The sequence below is a fragment of the Hippopotamus amphibius genome, chromosome X (assembly GCF_030028045.1).
Source record: "Hippopotamus amphibius kiboko isolate mHipAmp2 chromosome X, mHipAmp2.hap2, whole genome shotgun sequence".
Lineage (NCBI taxonomy): Eukaryota > Metazoa > Chordata > Mammalia > Artiodactyla > Hippopotamidae > Hippopotamus > Hippopotamus amphibius.
Genome location: NC_080203.1, coordinates 135,225,989 through 135,238,673, shown reverse-complemented (window position 1 = coordinate 135,238,673; position 12,685 = coordinate 135,225,989). Strand labels below are relative to the sequence as shown.

The following is a 12,685-nucleotide window of genomic DNA, read 5'->3' as shown; positions in this document are numbered from 1 at the left end:
TCTCAACACCTCCCATTAGAAAGTATAGAAAAGTCCATCTTTTTAGTTTTCCTGCAGGTAAGGATGGATATATGACCCTCCTCTGGCCAATAAGACATTAAATGGAATATTATTCAGTGTAAAAAAGGAAATCCTTCTTGATCATCTATTTTATATGTATTCATGTGTGTACGTTCAACCCAAGCTCCCGATTTATCCCTTGCCCTCACGTTTGCCCTTTGGTAACCATAAGTTTGCTTTCAAAATCTGTGAGTCTGTTTCTGTTTTGTAAATAAGTTCATTTATATAATTTTTAATTAATTCCACACATGAGTGACAGCATACAGTATCTGTCTTTGTCTAACGTACTTCACTTAGTGTGATAATCAGCTATACGTCAATAAAATTAAAAAAAAGAAGAAGGAGGAGGAGGAAATCCTGCCATTTGGGTCAATATGCTAAGTAAAATAAGTCAGACAGAGGAAAGCAAATACTGTTATGATCTCATATATATGAGGAGTCTAAAAAAAGGCAAACTCATAGAAACAGAGTAGACTGTGGTCGCCAGAGGTGGGGGCTGTGCAAGTGGGGGAAATGCCTGAAGGGGGTCAAAAGGTACAAACTTACGGTTATAAAGTAAATAAGTCCTGGGGGTGTTAAGTACAGCATGGTGACTACAGTTAATAACACTGCCTTGTTTATTGGAAAGTCACTAAGAGAGCGGATCTGAAACGTTCTCACCACAAGAAAAAAAACGTGTCACCGTGAGGTGATGGAGGTTAACGAGACAGACTGTGGTGTTGCACACCCGAAACTAATATAATGCTATATTTCAAATACATCTCAGTAAAACTGGGGAAAAAATTTTAAGAAGTCTTTTCAAGTGTTTCCAGGCCAAGTTTTTCCTCCCTGCTAAGAGACGCCTTTAAGGAAAACACTCTCTTCTCCCCGCGCTGGCTAACTCCCTCCTCCCCACCCCAGGCTGGGTAGTCCTGTAATGAAGAAAAAGGGATTTTTACTCTTGAGGCCAGTCTGACGTGGAGGTCACGGCTACAGTTAAAGCTTTAAGATGGGAATCAACTATGGGTTCCCGAATTCTTTTCACACAGTTCTTAAGTCTGAGTGTCTTCATAAACTCACACGGCTACGAACACCACACCTGGAGCTGTTTCATAGGGAGGTATTGTTGGACAGGTGCAAACTGCTACCTAAAGGATGGATGCACAAAAGAGGTTCTACTGTACAACACAGGCAACTATATTCAGTATCCTGTGATCAATCATCACAGAAAAGAAGATGAAAAGGAATGTATATATGTGTATAACGGAATCACTGTGCTGTACAGCAGAAATTAACACAACATTGAAAATCAACTAGATGTCAATAAAATAAATTTTCAACAAAATAGGAAACTATTGGGTCTTGATCCCTGCCGCTGGGTGCACTTCACTAGAGAAAGACTTACATGTTCATAAAATCACCTTACCCAAACTCTATTGACGGTATCATAAAGTAACCAAAACCCCCCTGGATTATCCTCCCAAATTCTGAAAAATGCCAAGTTCCAAAGCAGAGCTGGCCTGTGGATTTCACTCTGTCAGAATTACCCATGGAAATCTCTTTGGAAGGCTGGACCACTTTGAAGGTGGGCATATCCCTTTCATAGTCAGTCTAATATGGTGGTTTTTTGTCCAACATGACAAGCGGTGTTGGTTTCCGGGTGAGCAAGGTGGCTTGGATTTACGGGCCATTCTGCTCTTTAAATGCAAGTGCAGGACATGGCACGTCCTTTCAAAGCCTTTGCAGTTTTCTCCATTCTCTTTACATTCCGCTCCCATCCCAAGCTCCTCCCCTACTCCCATTCATCCCTCCCAAACCCTCAAAACTTAGACACATACAAAATCATTCAGGCTTTCCACCCGGAGGGCTGTGGGGGGAGAAGGAGAAATAAGACATCCTCACTGCACATAACTAGCAGACTATGAAATTCTAACCCACTCAGAAGAACCCATCAACATATTCCACAGTACATTTAAATACAGACGTGCCTCTAGACACAGACACACACGACAGTCAGCGAAAACTGGGCACCTTCACCTTGGATATTTAGACAGCCCTGCAGAGCTAAACTATTAAAGGTATCACCTTTCATCATCAAAAAATCGACAAACAATACATGCTGGAGAGGGTGTAGAGAAAAGGGAGACCTCCTGCACTGTCGGTGGGAATGTAAATTGGTGCAGCCACTATGGAGAACAGGATGGAGGTTCCTCAAAATATTAAAAATAGAGCTAGCATATGATCCGGCAATCCCACCCCTGGGCATATATCTAGGAAAGATGAGAACTCTAATTTGAAAAGATACACACACACCACTGTTCACAACAGCACTATTTCCAACAGCTAAGAGATGGAAGCAACCTAAATGTCCATCGACAGATGAACGGACAAAGAAGATGTGGTGCATGTGTACAATGGAGTATTACTCGGCCATAAAAAAGAATGAAATCATGTCATTTGCAGCAATGTGGATGGACCTAGAGATGATGAGACTGAGTGAAGTCAGTCAGAAAAAGATAAACGTCATACCACTTATATGTGGAATCTACAATATGATACAAATGAACTTATCTACAAAACAGAAATAGAGTTGCAGATGTACAAAACAGTCTTACGGTTACTGGGGGTAAAATGGGGGCAGGGGATAAACTGGGAGACTGGGATTGACATATACACACGACTATATATAAAACGGATAACTAATAAGGACCTACTGTACAGCACAGGGAACTCTACTCAATACTCTGTAATGACTTTTATGGGAAAAGAATCGGAGAAAGAGTGGATACGTGTGTATGTGTAACTGACTCACTTTGCCCTACACCTGAAACAAACACAACATCATAAATCAACTCTACTCCAATAAAAAATTTTAAAATACATAAAGGGATCACCTTGAATACACGTGGAACTAAAAGGCATCTCCTTACTCTGAAGTCACAACAGAGAGAAGGAAAAAAAAGAAAGAACCTCACAGCGAGGTGTGGGCAAGTGCAGAAAACACATCTCTCCTGGTCAGAAGAGACTGACCTGCTCTCTTCCTCAGCCCCAAACCCACAAACTGTCCCGAGAGGAGGAAGGTCACACAGGGACCACGGGAGAGCCTCCGCCCCGCAGACTCCAGGTAAAAAAGCACCCCTGTTATTTTGTCTTTGGAAATTCATAATGTAAATGAAGTAAAATCAAAGAAAACCTGGATTTAAGTTTGTGTGGGTTAAGTTTGCTGGAACTGGAAACACCTGGGGAAAACCCACATAGGATGGGGACAGTGAGAGTAACGTGGTATGCGCATGGTCACAAAAGGAGAAAAGACATACAGCCCTGGGTTTTTATCGCGGTCCAGGGATTGAGGGGTGATGACAGAAGCGAGAGGGCGGCCACCCCCTCTTGATTTCACCCTCCATCCCTCTCTGGTCTCCTCCTTCCCCCCACCCCACCTGCAGCACATTCTAAAGAGAAAACCCACTAATACAGCAAAACGCCAGAAAGTCCATCCCGACCCCGCTCCGCCTCTGTGGTGGGAGGGGACCCACGGCGGGCCTGGCCCTGTTTGGGTCAGCTACACACAGTTGTTCTAACTCTGCTCCCACCGGTTGAGGCCTGAATTGTGTCCTTCAAGAGACAGGTTCAAGTCCTAACCCTGGAACCTGGGAATGGGAGCTTATTTGCAAGGTCTCTGCAGATGTGATGAAGGGAAGGGTCTGAGATGAGGTCCTCCTGGATGAGGGGGGCCCTACATCCCATGACAGGGTCCTTCTAAGACACAGAAGAGGAGAGACACAGACACAGACACAGACACAGACACAGACACAGACACAGACACAGACACAGAGGAGATGCCCCGGGAAGACGGAGGCAGAGACGGGAGGGAGGCAGCCACAAGCCCAGGGACGCCTGGAGCCCCCAAAAGCTGGAAGAGGAGAAAGGACCCTCCCCTGGAGCTTTCAGAGGGAGTACAGCCCTGGGACACCTGACCTGAGATGTCTGGTCTCCAGGATTCAGAGAGGATGAATGTCTACGGTTTTAAGTGTCCCAGTTTGGTGGTAATTTGTTATGGCAGCTCCAGGGGTACAAATTCAACCAAGCAATGCAAGGATTCTTCTAGCATCCTTATTATTTAAACACCTAATACTACATGTTCGTGTTTTTGCATACAGAACCTAACAGGATTTTTAGTTACCGTCCTCCTGTTTCAGAACATGTTTGGAAAAGAAAATTTACATTTTTCAAATACCCCGAAAGGGTTCTGCTCGGGTCTTTGATATATTGATGTGGCTTGGGAAATCTGGGGAAATTTAAAGGCCAACATCGGGGACACCACAAACAATTGTTTTTGTTCAGATAGTTGATGAGGAGATACTCCAAGAAAACAATCAGAGTTCATAAAAAGAAAAGCCAGTGTGTTCCAGAAAAGTGATGAACTTTCCAAAAGCTTATCAGAAGAAGCATGCAAACCACGAGACACGGCCAAGAGAGAACAGGATGATACTAACAATAGCAACATTTTCTGGGGAAAGGAAACATCACTGGGTTTCTGCTCCGCTGGGGTAAGCCCCTTGGCTGTCCTCACCGGGAACACGCCCCCGCCAGAAAGGGGAATTTCTCTTGGAGACTCTAAAAGAGGAAGTTTCACCAAAACGACAGCCAAATTCCACATTCCTTTTAATGAACTGCACTTGCATTTCATGTTGTAATTACTGGAAGTGAAACGATTCCCCATCTTACAAAGGATTTTGTGAAAGTGTGCGTGCATGATGTCTTCTGCGGAAAACGGACATAATTAAACTTACGGTTACGACACAAAAGTCTAGCTTCCCAATGACTTTTTTTTAATCCTTGAGACTGCAGGAATCAGATAAAATATGCGATGTCCCTGTATCTTTTTCTAGATACTTCTGACATAATTTAACCCTGAAGAAACACACCACTTTTTTATTAGTTTACATTGTGGAGACCATTGGTGACATTATCTTACATACTTCCTTTTCGTACTTTAAGGGGAAAACACCCCATAACCAAGGACGTATTCCCTCGTGATGAAAGAGGCAGAAACAAACCCTTTGAGGACGTGTTTAAAAAGAACATTTATTTCACAAATAAAGGAAAAGACAATTTGAAATAACAGGATCATTATAAGAACGTGTGGATTAGAATCAAGGTAGAAATTCCAGCAAGACAGAACTCAGCAAAGAGTGGTTAAACACGCAAAGGGATTCCTACACCTAAGAACCAGACTTCCTGTGTTCTGTTGAAAATTAGGGAATTGAACCATTTATTTAACCTGACGAGAAATCACCTTTTCTTTTCTTCCTGTTTCGGAGATTCAGAAATAGTAGCGGTTCCCTAAAAATGACTGAGTTTGTGCTTTGAATCTACACAGGATGAAGTCGGCGGCGGCTGGGGGGGTGAGATAAATTGAGAGATTGGGATTGACACGCACACACAACTATATATAAAACTAGATAACTAATAAGGACCTCCTGTAGAGCACAGGGAACTCTACTCAATACTCTGTAATGACCTATACGGGAAAAGAATCTAAAAGAGAGTGGATAGATGTATATGTATAACTGAATCACCTTGCTGTACACCCGACGTGAATACCCACTGTAAAGCAACTAGACTCCAATAAAAATTATAAAAATAAATAAATAGGATGAAGTCCTGTTTACACAGCAAGGGAGGGGAAGTTATTAGGTGATAAAAACAATTCTTACACACACACACACACACACACACACACACACACACACTTTCCATTCTGGGTGCACACCGGGGATGACACGATTCTGAACAGGAGATGCCATGGCTGTGGGGGTGGATTAGGGGGCCTGAGGTGTCAAAACCCGTCTTGCACGTTTGTGTGTCTCATTCAGCAATGAAGACATCAGCTTCATCCTTCTAATCCACTCTTTACCCAAAGATCCCAGGGTGGCCTCCCGCGTGTTACCTTCTTACAAGGAATAAGCACCTTCTGCACCCAGAACCGTAGCTCAGATTTCAAGCAGAAAGCCTTCCGTTACCTCCACTGTTACCCAACGAAGTCCCACTTGGGAGATCCTACAAAGCCAGTTCTTGGGTATCTTGTTCTTTGTTCTTTTTATTTATTTATTTTTACTTTGGCAGTACCAGGTCTTAGTTGCAACACGCAGGGTCTTCGTTGCTCGTGCAGGCTCTGACTTGCGGCATGTGGAATCTAGTTCCCTGACCAGGGATGGAACCCGAGTCGCGTGCATTGGCAGCGCAAAGTCTCACCCACTGGACCACCGGGGAGGTCCCAGTTCTTGGTTTTAACGATGCCCTTTGTTTACAGAGGATACAGGAGAGTGAGTCAAAAAGTATCCACACTCTGGTTATACTAAAACTTCTATAAATTCTACAGCCCGAGGGAGGATAATTTTTGACTCACCCTGGTAACCAAGGTGGGGTCCCAGATGAGGACACATGGCGACTCCCCTCTGTGTCCTATTTTACAACTTCTCCTGCATCTTCAACTACTGAATTAATCTTCTTAAACTTTATTTCATAATAAAATGTTATTTTAAGAAGATGTCTCTAGGGACTTCCCTGGCAGTCCAGTGGTTAAGACTACCGGTTCCCAACAGAGGGGGCCCAGGTTCGATCTCTGGTCAGGGAACTAGATCCCACATGCCACAACAAAAGATCCCTCAGGCTGCAACTAAGACCCGGTACAACCAAATAAATAGTTTTTTCTTTTTAATCGCCTCTATTGTATACCCTAAAGAGTTCTAGGTCCCACGTGACAATCTTCAAGAGTCCCCTGTGTCCCAAGTCCATAGATTCCAGATTGGACCAGAGACAAAGGCATCCGAAGAGAAGGACCGATTGCACCAGCACACCTGCCTTCTTTTTCTCACCTGACTGTATCCCCCTACCTTGGTCAAAAACAGGAAGGAAAAAAAAAAAAACCAGGAAGGAACAGACGAACAGATACATGCACAGACAGACAGAACGGACAGATGGATGACGGATACATATGGACATTGCAAGCCTATTTCCCAAAGAGGAGAAAAAAACCTCATCACGACCCACCTGACAATCACCTGTAACCTCCACCTTCATTTAAGAACAGCCCACACGACGTAGGGACGGTCCAAACTACTCCTTCAAACCTTACACCAGAGAGGGCTGGGAAGAGGATTAAATACACCCCGTCACCCAGCTTCTGGCATCAGCAACCTCACTCCTGGAGATTCCTGGCATCTGGACGCCAACTAATCTCCCAGCACTGCCTGATGGAGGGAAACCTTTTTTTAACGGAACTGTCATTATTTGCAATGTTGTGTTAGTTTGAGATGTACAGCAAAGTGACTCAGTTTATATATATATATTCTTTTTCAGACTGTTTTCCATTAAAGGTTATTATTACAAGATATTGAGTATAGGTTTCCTGTGCTATATAGTAGGTCCCTGTTGTTTGCATTTTTTAATTAATTAACTAATTAATTGGCTGTGCTGGGTCTTCGTTGCTGCATGCAGGGCTTTCTCTAGTTTCGGCGAGCGGGGGCTACTCTTCGTTGTGGTGTGCAGGCTTCTCACTGTGGTGGTTCCTCTTCTTGCGAAGCATGGGCTCTATGCACACGGGCTTCAATAGTTGCGGCATGTGGGCTTGATAGTTATGGCTCGTGGGCTCTAGAGCACAGGCTCAGTAGTTGTGGGTCACCAGCTTAGTAGCTCTGCGGCATGTGGGATCTTCCCGGACCAGGGATGGAACCCGCGTCCCCTGCAGGCAGATTCTCAACCACTGCGCTACCAGGGAAGTCCCTGTTTACTTCTTTTATACACTATATTCTGTATTTTATTTTATTTTATCTTACTAGAACACAGTTGAATTACAATGTCGTGTTAGCTTCAGGTGTACAAGTGATTCACTTATACAGATACACATATTCATATTTTTTCCTTTTCCTTTTCCAATACTACAGAGCACTGCGTGGAGCTCCCTGTGCTCTACAGCAGGTCCTCGTTGGTTATCTATTTTATACGTAGTGGTGTGTCTCTGTTCATCCCAAAGCCCTGATTTCTCCTTCCCCCTGCCCCTCACGATCTGCTTTGGGAACCATAAGTTTGCTAAAGGTAAAACTTTTTCAGGGTAGCACCTCACGTATCCACCCCATCCTGAAACAGTCCACACCCACCCCGTGTACGTTTAGCATAATGACACCCGAATGACAGTGATAATTTTTTCAACACCTGTCTACACAGGTAAGAAGGGAGGTGAGCTGAAAAGCTCAGAAAGACCTGACTCGACCACCTCCGAATGAAAGACCTGCCTCACTGCCCACCGCATCCTGCAGTTCTCTATAACCTGCCATCTCGCTTGAAGCTCTGACACTCAGTGTGCCTTTCACTGGGGCACCCCAGGTGCTAACAAAACAGAACCAGGCACAGCCCAGGGGAGAGGATGGGGGTGGAGGAGACCCCACCTTCCCTGAAATGCAGGAGGAAAGACAGCCGACAGGCCAGGGGCGGGTGGAAAATGTCCACGGGAGCAGAGCTTCCAAGAAGGGACGGCATCTCTTCTCTACGGCGCTGGGAGAGAGGATGCAGCAGGCAGTGTGCTTCATCCTAGGTACCCCCAGCGGGAGCAGAGCTCCCACACCTGGTGTATCACCTGCTCAGCCACTGGGCTGAGCTCTGCGCTGGGTTTGGAGGGAACATGCTTCTTCCTCACACTTCTGTGTGGGCAAAGCAGGTTACGGTACAGAGGTAAACACACGGCGTAGGTCATGAGGGTCGCCACCGGGAGACTTCTGAGCCATCCGGTGACCCTCAAAGAGCTACACAGGGGTCTGGACCATGCTTCAGACCCGAGGCTTCCTGAGGACTGTACACCCCTGGCCTCGTCCTGCCACGGCCTCCGCTGCAGCTATTCTGCAAGACGGGGGCTGGACAGAGGGTGACACACCCCGAAGTCACCAGCGCTCCCAGAGGTGGGAAGAATTCAGCGGACACGTAGGTGAGGCTGGGACACGGTGGGCGGGCTCAGAGTCTGCGGGCTCCCCTGGCCACGTGAGGGATTCCGGGGGGGTCCCTTCCAAGACCCTCACACCACCAGTGGACCCCACACATCCCAGGTGTCAGCTGTCAGCCCTTGCCTGGAACACCAGCTGCAAGGTGTCGGGACTCACTTCTCTCCTCCATTCAAAGGGAGCAAAGCTTTTACCTCCTTAACTATTCAGATGGGTGACGTTAGTTTGGAAATGTTTGAAACAACTGAAAAAAAAGAATCTATAATTTCGAAGGAGGCTGCAAGCAGGCAGTATGTGAAAAATGTCAGTCCCCTCTTGATAGGGAGATCTGCTTCTCTATGTTGAAAAGATGTTTGCAAAGAGATACAACACATTTAAGTGGGTACCTGGGATCGAGGGGGTGGGGGCAGACGGGGCCCCAAAAGAGGAATGCATTTCCCTGTACAATTTTCTTCATTTTTTATTTGTGAGCCGTGGAAAAGTGTTATGTACACGACACTGATATCTCTGTTACATTGATTAATTCAGTGCACATACGTTAAATAATTATTGCAAAATAATTACTATGTCATAGTGAATGAACGTATCACTGTAAAACCCAGTTCTTTTCCTGGAGGTGTCCCCCCTTAAGGGAATATCAGAAAAGCTTACGAACTACAATACATGACATCGGAGGTGTCCAAAGTATCCGGTTCTCCTTTTAAAAGTTGGCTTTTGGAAATTATGGCTGCAAACTAGTACAAACTACTGTTTCATAGGGGAAAGAAATCTTCAGAAGGTTATTTTTTTTTAAAGAATGTGTGCTAACTCGGATTAAAATTAAAATCATGGAACTGGACACTTGGAAAGGGTGAATTTTATAGCTTGTGACTTATCGCCTAATAAACAAAATTTATCCTCCCAAAATGTGTGCTTTGGATAAAGTTATGAAGGTTTTTTTTTTTTTTTAAACTTGGCATTGTTAACTTCAAAGATCAGCTGAGTAAACTGGATACAGTTCCGCTGAGCCCTGGGTGGGAGGGGTGAGTGCTGCCAGTTCACTAGTCTAGACAGGTTTAAAAAAACAAAAAACAAAAAACAGAAAAACAAGCAATTCCCTCAAAATGTTGCTGAGACAAGCCACATTCCATTTCACAGTGTCCCACTTTGAAAGATAAAAATAGAACAGATATCTCAGAACCACAATTCTATTTACAGATTAATCACTAAGTTATCCCCTCTCCCAAGAAAGATACAAAATGTATAATCACAAAAGAAACAAAGGAACACAGGAAGTCCCCCAGGCCAGCCCCAACACTAACAAATGTTACACAAGGAAATGCCTGGAATTCCAGGCCCCGCTGCTGGGCTGCCGGTGAGCAGACAGGAGCGCCTTTCAACAGGGTGCCCGGTGAGCCTTCACCCAGGAGCACAAGGCTGGTCTTTGTCCCTTCACAGCACAAGGTGGCCAGGTGAAGAGGCGCAGCCTGAACTGCATCCAGGGTGGGATGTGATGATGTCACAGCGTAACTGACACTCTGAGTTAGATAATTCTGTGATGGCCGATGGCGGGCGCCCGCGTCCTGTGCACTGTGGGGTGTGGCGTGGGATTCCTGCTCCCCACCCACCAGATACCGTAGGCCCCCTCCTGCATTCGTGACAGCCAAAATGTCTGCAGACGCGGCCCAGTGTCTCCCGAGCAGCAGAACTGCCCTTGGTTGAAAACCACTGCTATAGATAGATGGATGATGGATGGATGGATGAGTGGATGGATGAATGGGTGGGTGGATGAATGATGGGCGGATGGGTGGGTGGACAGATGAAGGATGGATGGGTGGGTGGGTGGGTGGATGGATGGACAGATGATGGATGGATAGGCTGCTGGATGGGTGGATGGGTGAATGGGTGGGTGGATGGATGGATGATGGATGAATAGGTGGATGGATGAATGAAGGATGGATGGGTGAGTGGATGGATGGATGGGTAGTTCGATGGATGCAAGATGGATGCATAGCTGATGGATAGATGATGGATGGATGATGGATGGATGGGTGGGTGGATGGACGGACGAGTGGATGGATGGATGCATGATGAACGGATGGGCAGGTAGATGGAGGGATGGGTGAATGGGTGGGTGGATGGATGGATAACGTATGCTTGGGTGTGTGGATGGATGGATACATGATAAAGATAGATAACAGGTAGGTGGTAGATAATAAATAACAATGATACACAGATAAATACAGAGACCAGAAGATACATGGATGGATGGATGGATAGATGGATAGACAGACAGACAGAGAGATGATAGATAACGTCTCTGATGTTAAGACAGGGTTTCTCAGCCTTGGCACTACGGACACTGGGGCTGGACGCCTCTCTGAGGTGGGGCGTCCTGTGCACGGTGGGGTGGGGAGCAGCGTCCCTGGTCTCCACCCCCCTAGTTGTAACAATCAATAATGTCTCCAGATGCCGCCACCTGCCCAGTGGGGGCAGAATCGCCCCCAATTGAGAAGCACCACCTGGGAGCGAGACAGCCCAGTCCAACTTTCAGTGGTGACAGAAGCACTCCACGTCTGCACCGTCCACGCCACGGCCACAAGCTCTCGGCGGCTGCTGAGACCAGGCGACCGGTGTGGGTGGTATTTCACGTGGCTGGCGGCTACCGTCCTGGACAGCCTTCAAGGTGCTACAACCCAGCTCATCCTCAATTCCTGTGCCTGGGGTCCATCTGCCCATTTGGAAACGTACGCTCCATCTCTGACAACAGATGGTTTACGTGGTCCAGGCGGTGAAGACAGCCTAGCTCTCTAAGTGAAAACCTGGGGCGGTCTGACGAAGCCAGGCAACCATCCCACCACTACTGATACAGTGCTGTCTTGGGCAGCGTTCGCGATTCGGAAACAGCCCCGATGCACACAAAGCTGGTCCCTGATCTTATTTTGTTTTGTTCCCATCGTGCCAGAAAGGCTGCCAGTAAACATGAATGACAACAGCCATCCTGACCCCGACGAGCTCATCTGTGAGGCTGCAGGACTTCAGAAGACAGGTGTGTGGAGGAACACATACGAGGGTGAGTCACAAATCACCCGCACTCCGGTTATATGAAAACTTCTGTCGGCCGCACGGTCTTCTCAGCGCTTTCCGTTCAAGGCCGCCGTCTCCCCCGTCACTGCTGTGCGGGTGTGAACGTGTTACATCCGTTCACGTGTGACTGCGGTGCCAGCAAACGTGGATGCCCCACTTGCGATGTGCACGAAAGAAGAGCAGCGTGCCGGGATTCGCTGTTTGCGGTCTGAGGGTGTACCTGCTGCCGTGATTTAGCGAAGACTTTGTTCACAGCGTGGAGAAAGTGTTCTGTCGCGAAGAAGCACGTGTGAATGGAGAGAGAAGGTCAAGGAAGGTCGCACAGGTGTCAGCCATCAAGGAGCTGGCTTCCCTTCTGATGCAGACGTGAAGACAGCGGTGCCTGCGTGGCTCACAGCTCAGCCTAACACATGGTTTAATGAGGGAACACGAAAGCTTGTGGACAGATGGACAAAGTGTATTGCAAAGCAAAGAGACTGTGTCCAAAAATGATGTATTTGTCTTTTCTAAAAGTTAATTAAAATAAATGCTATAGCCAGGGTGTGGCTAATTTTGGACTCACCCTCACAGACAGCCCTTCCCTTGGT

General features: G+C 46.4%; 1 protein-coding gene across 3 annotated transcripts in view; it reads right to left on the bottom strand.

The window, feature by feature from the left end:
- PRKX (protein kinase cAMP-dependent X-linked catalytic subunit) overlaps window positions 1-12,685 on the bottom strand; it is a 91,218-nt gene that overhangs the window by 54,137 nt on the left and 24,396 nt on the right. Inside the window, exon 3 of one of the 3 annotated variants that reach the window (XM_057717887.1) lies at window positions 9,530-12,501. The exons of the other annotated variants lie outside the window; for them this stretch is intronic. Within the exon in view, the coding sequence (XP_057573870.1) occupies window positions 10,238-11,194 (957 nt within the window). The 5' untranslated portion in view covers window positions 11,195-12,501 and the 3' untranslated portion in view covers window positions 9,530-10,237. Of the gene's footprint in view, window positions 1-9,529; window positions 12,502-12,685 lie in introns of those variants that run through there. 3 annotated transcript variants of the gene reach the window in all.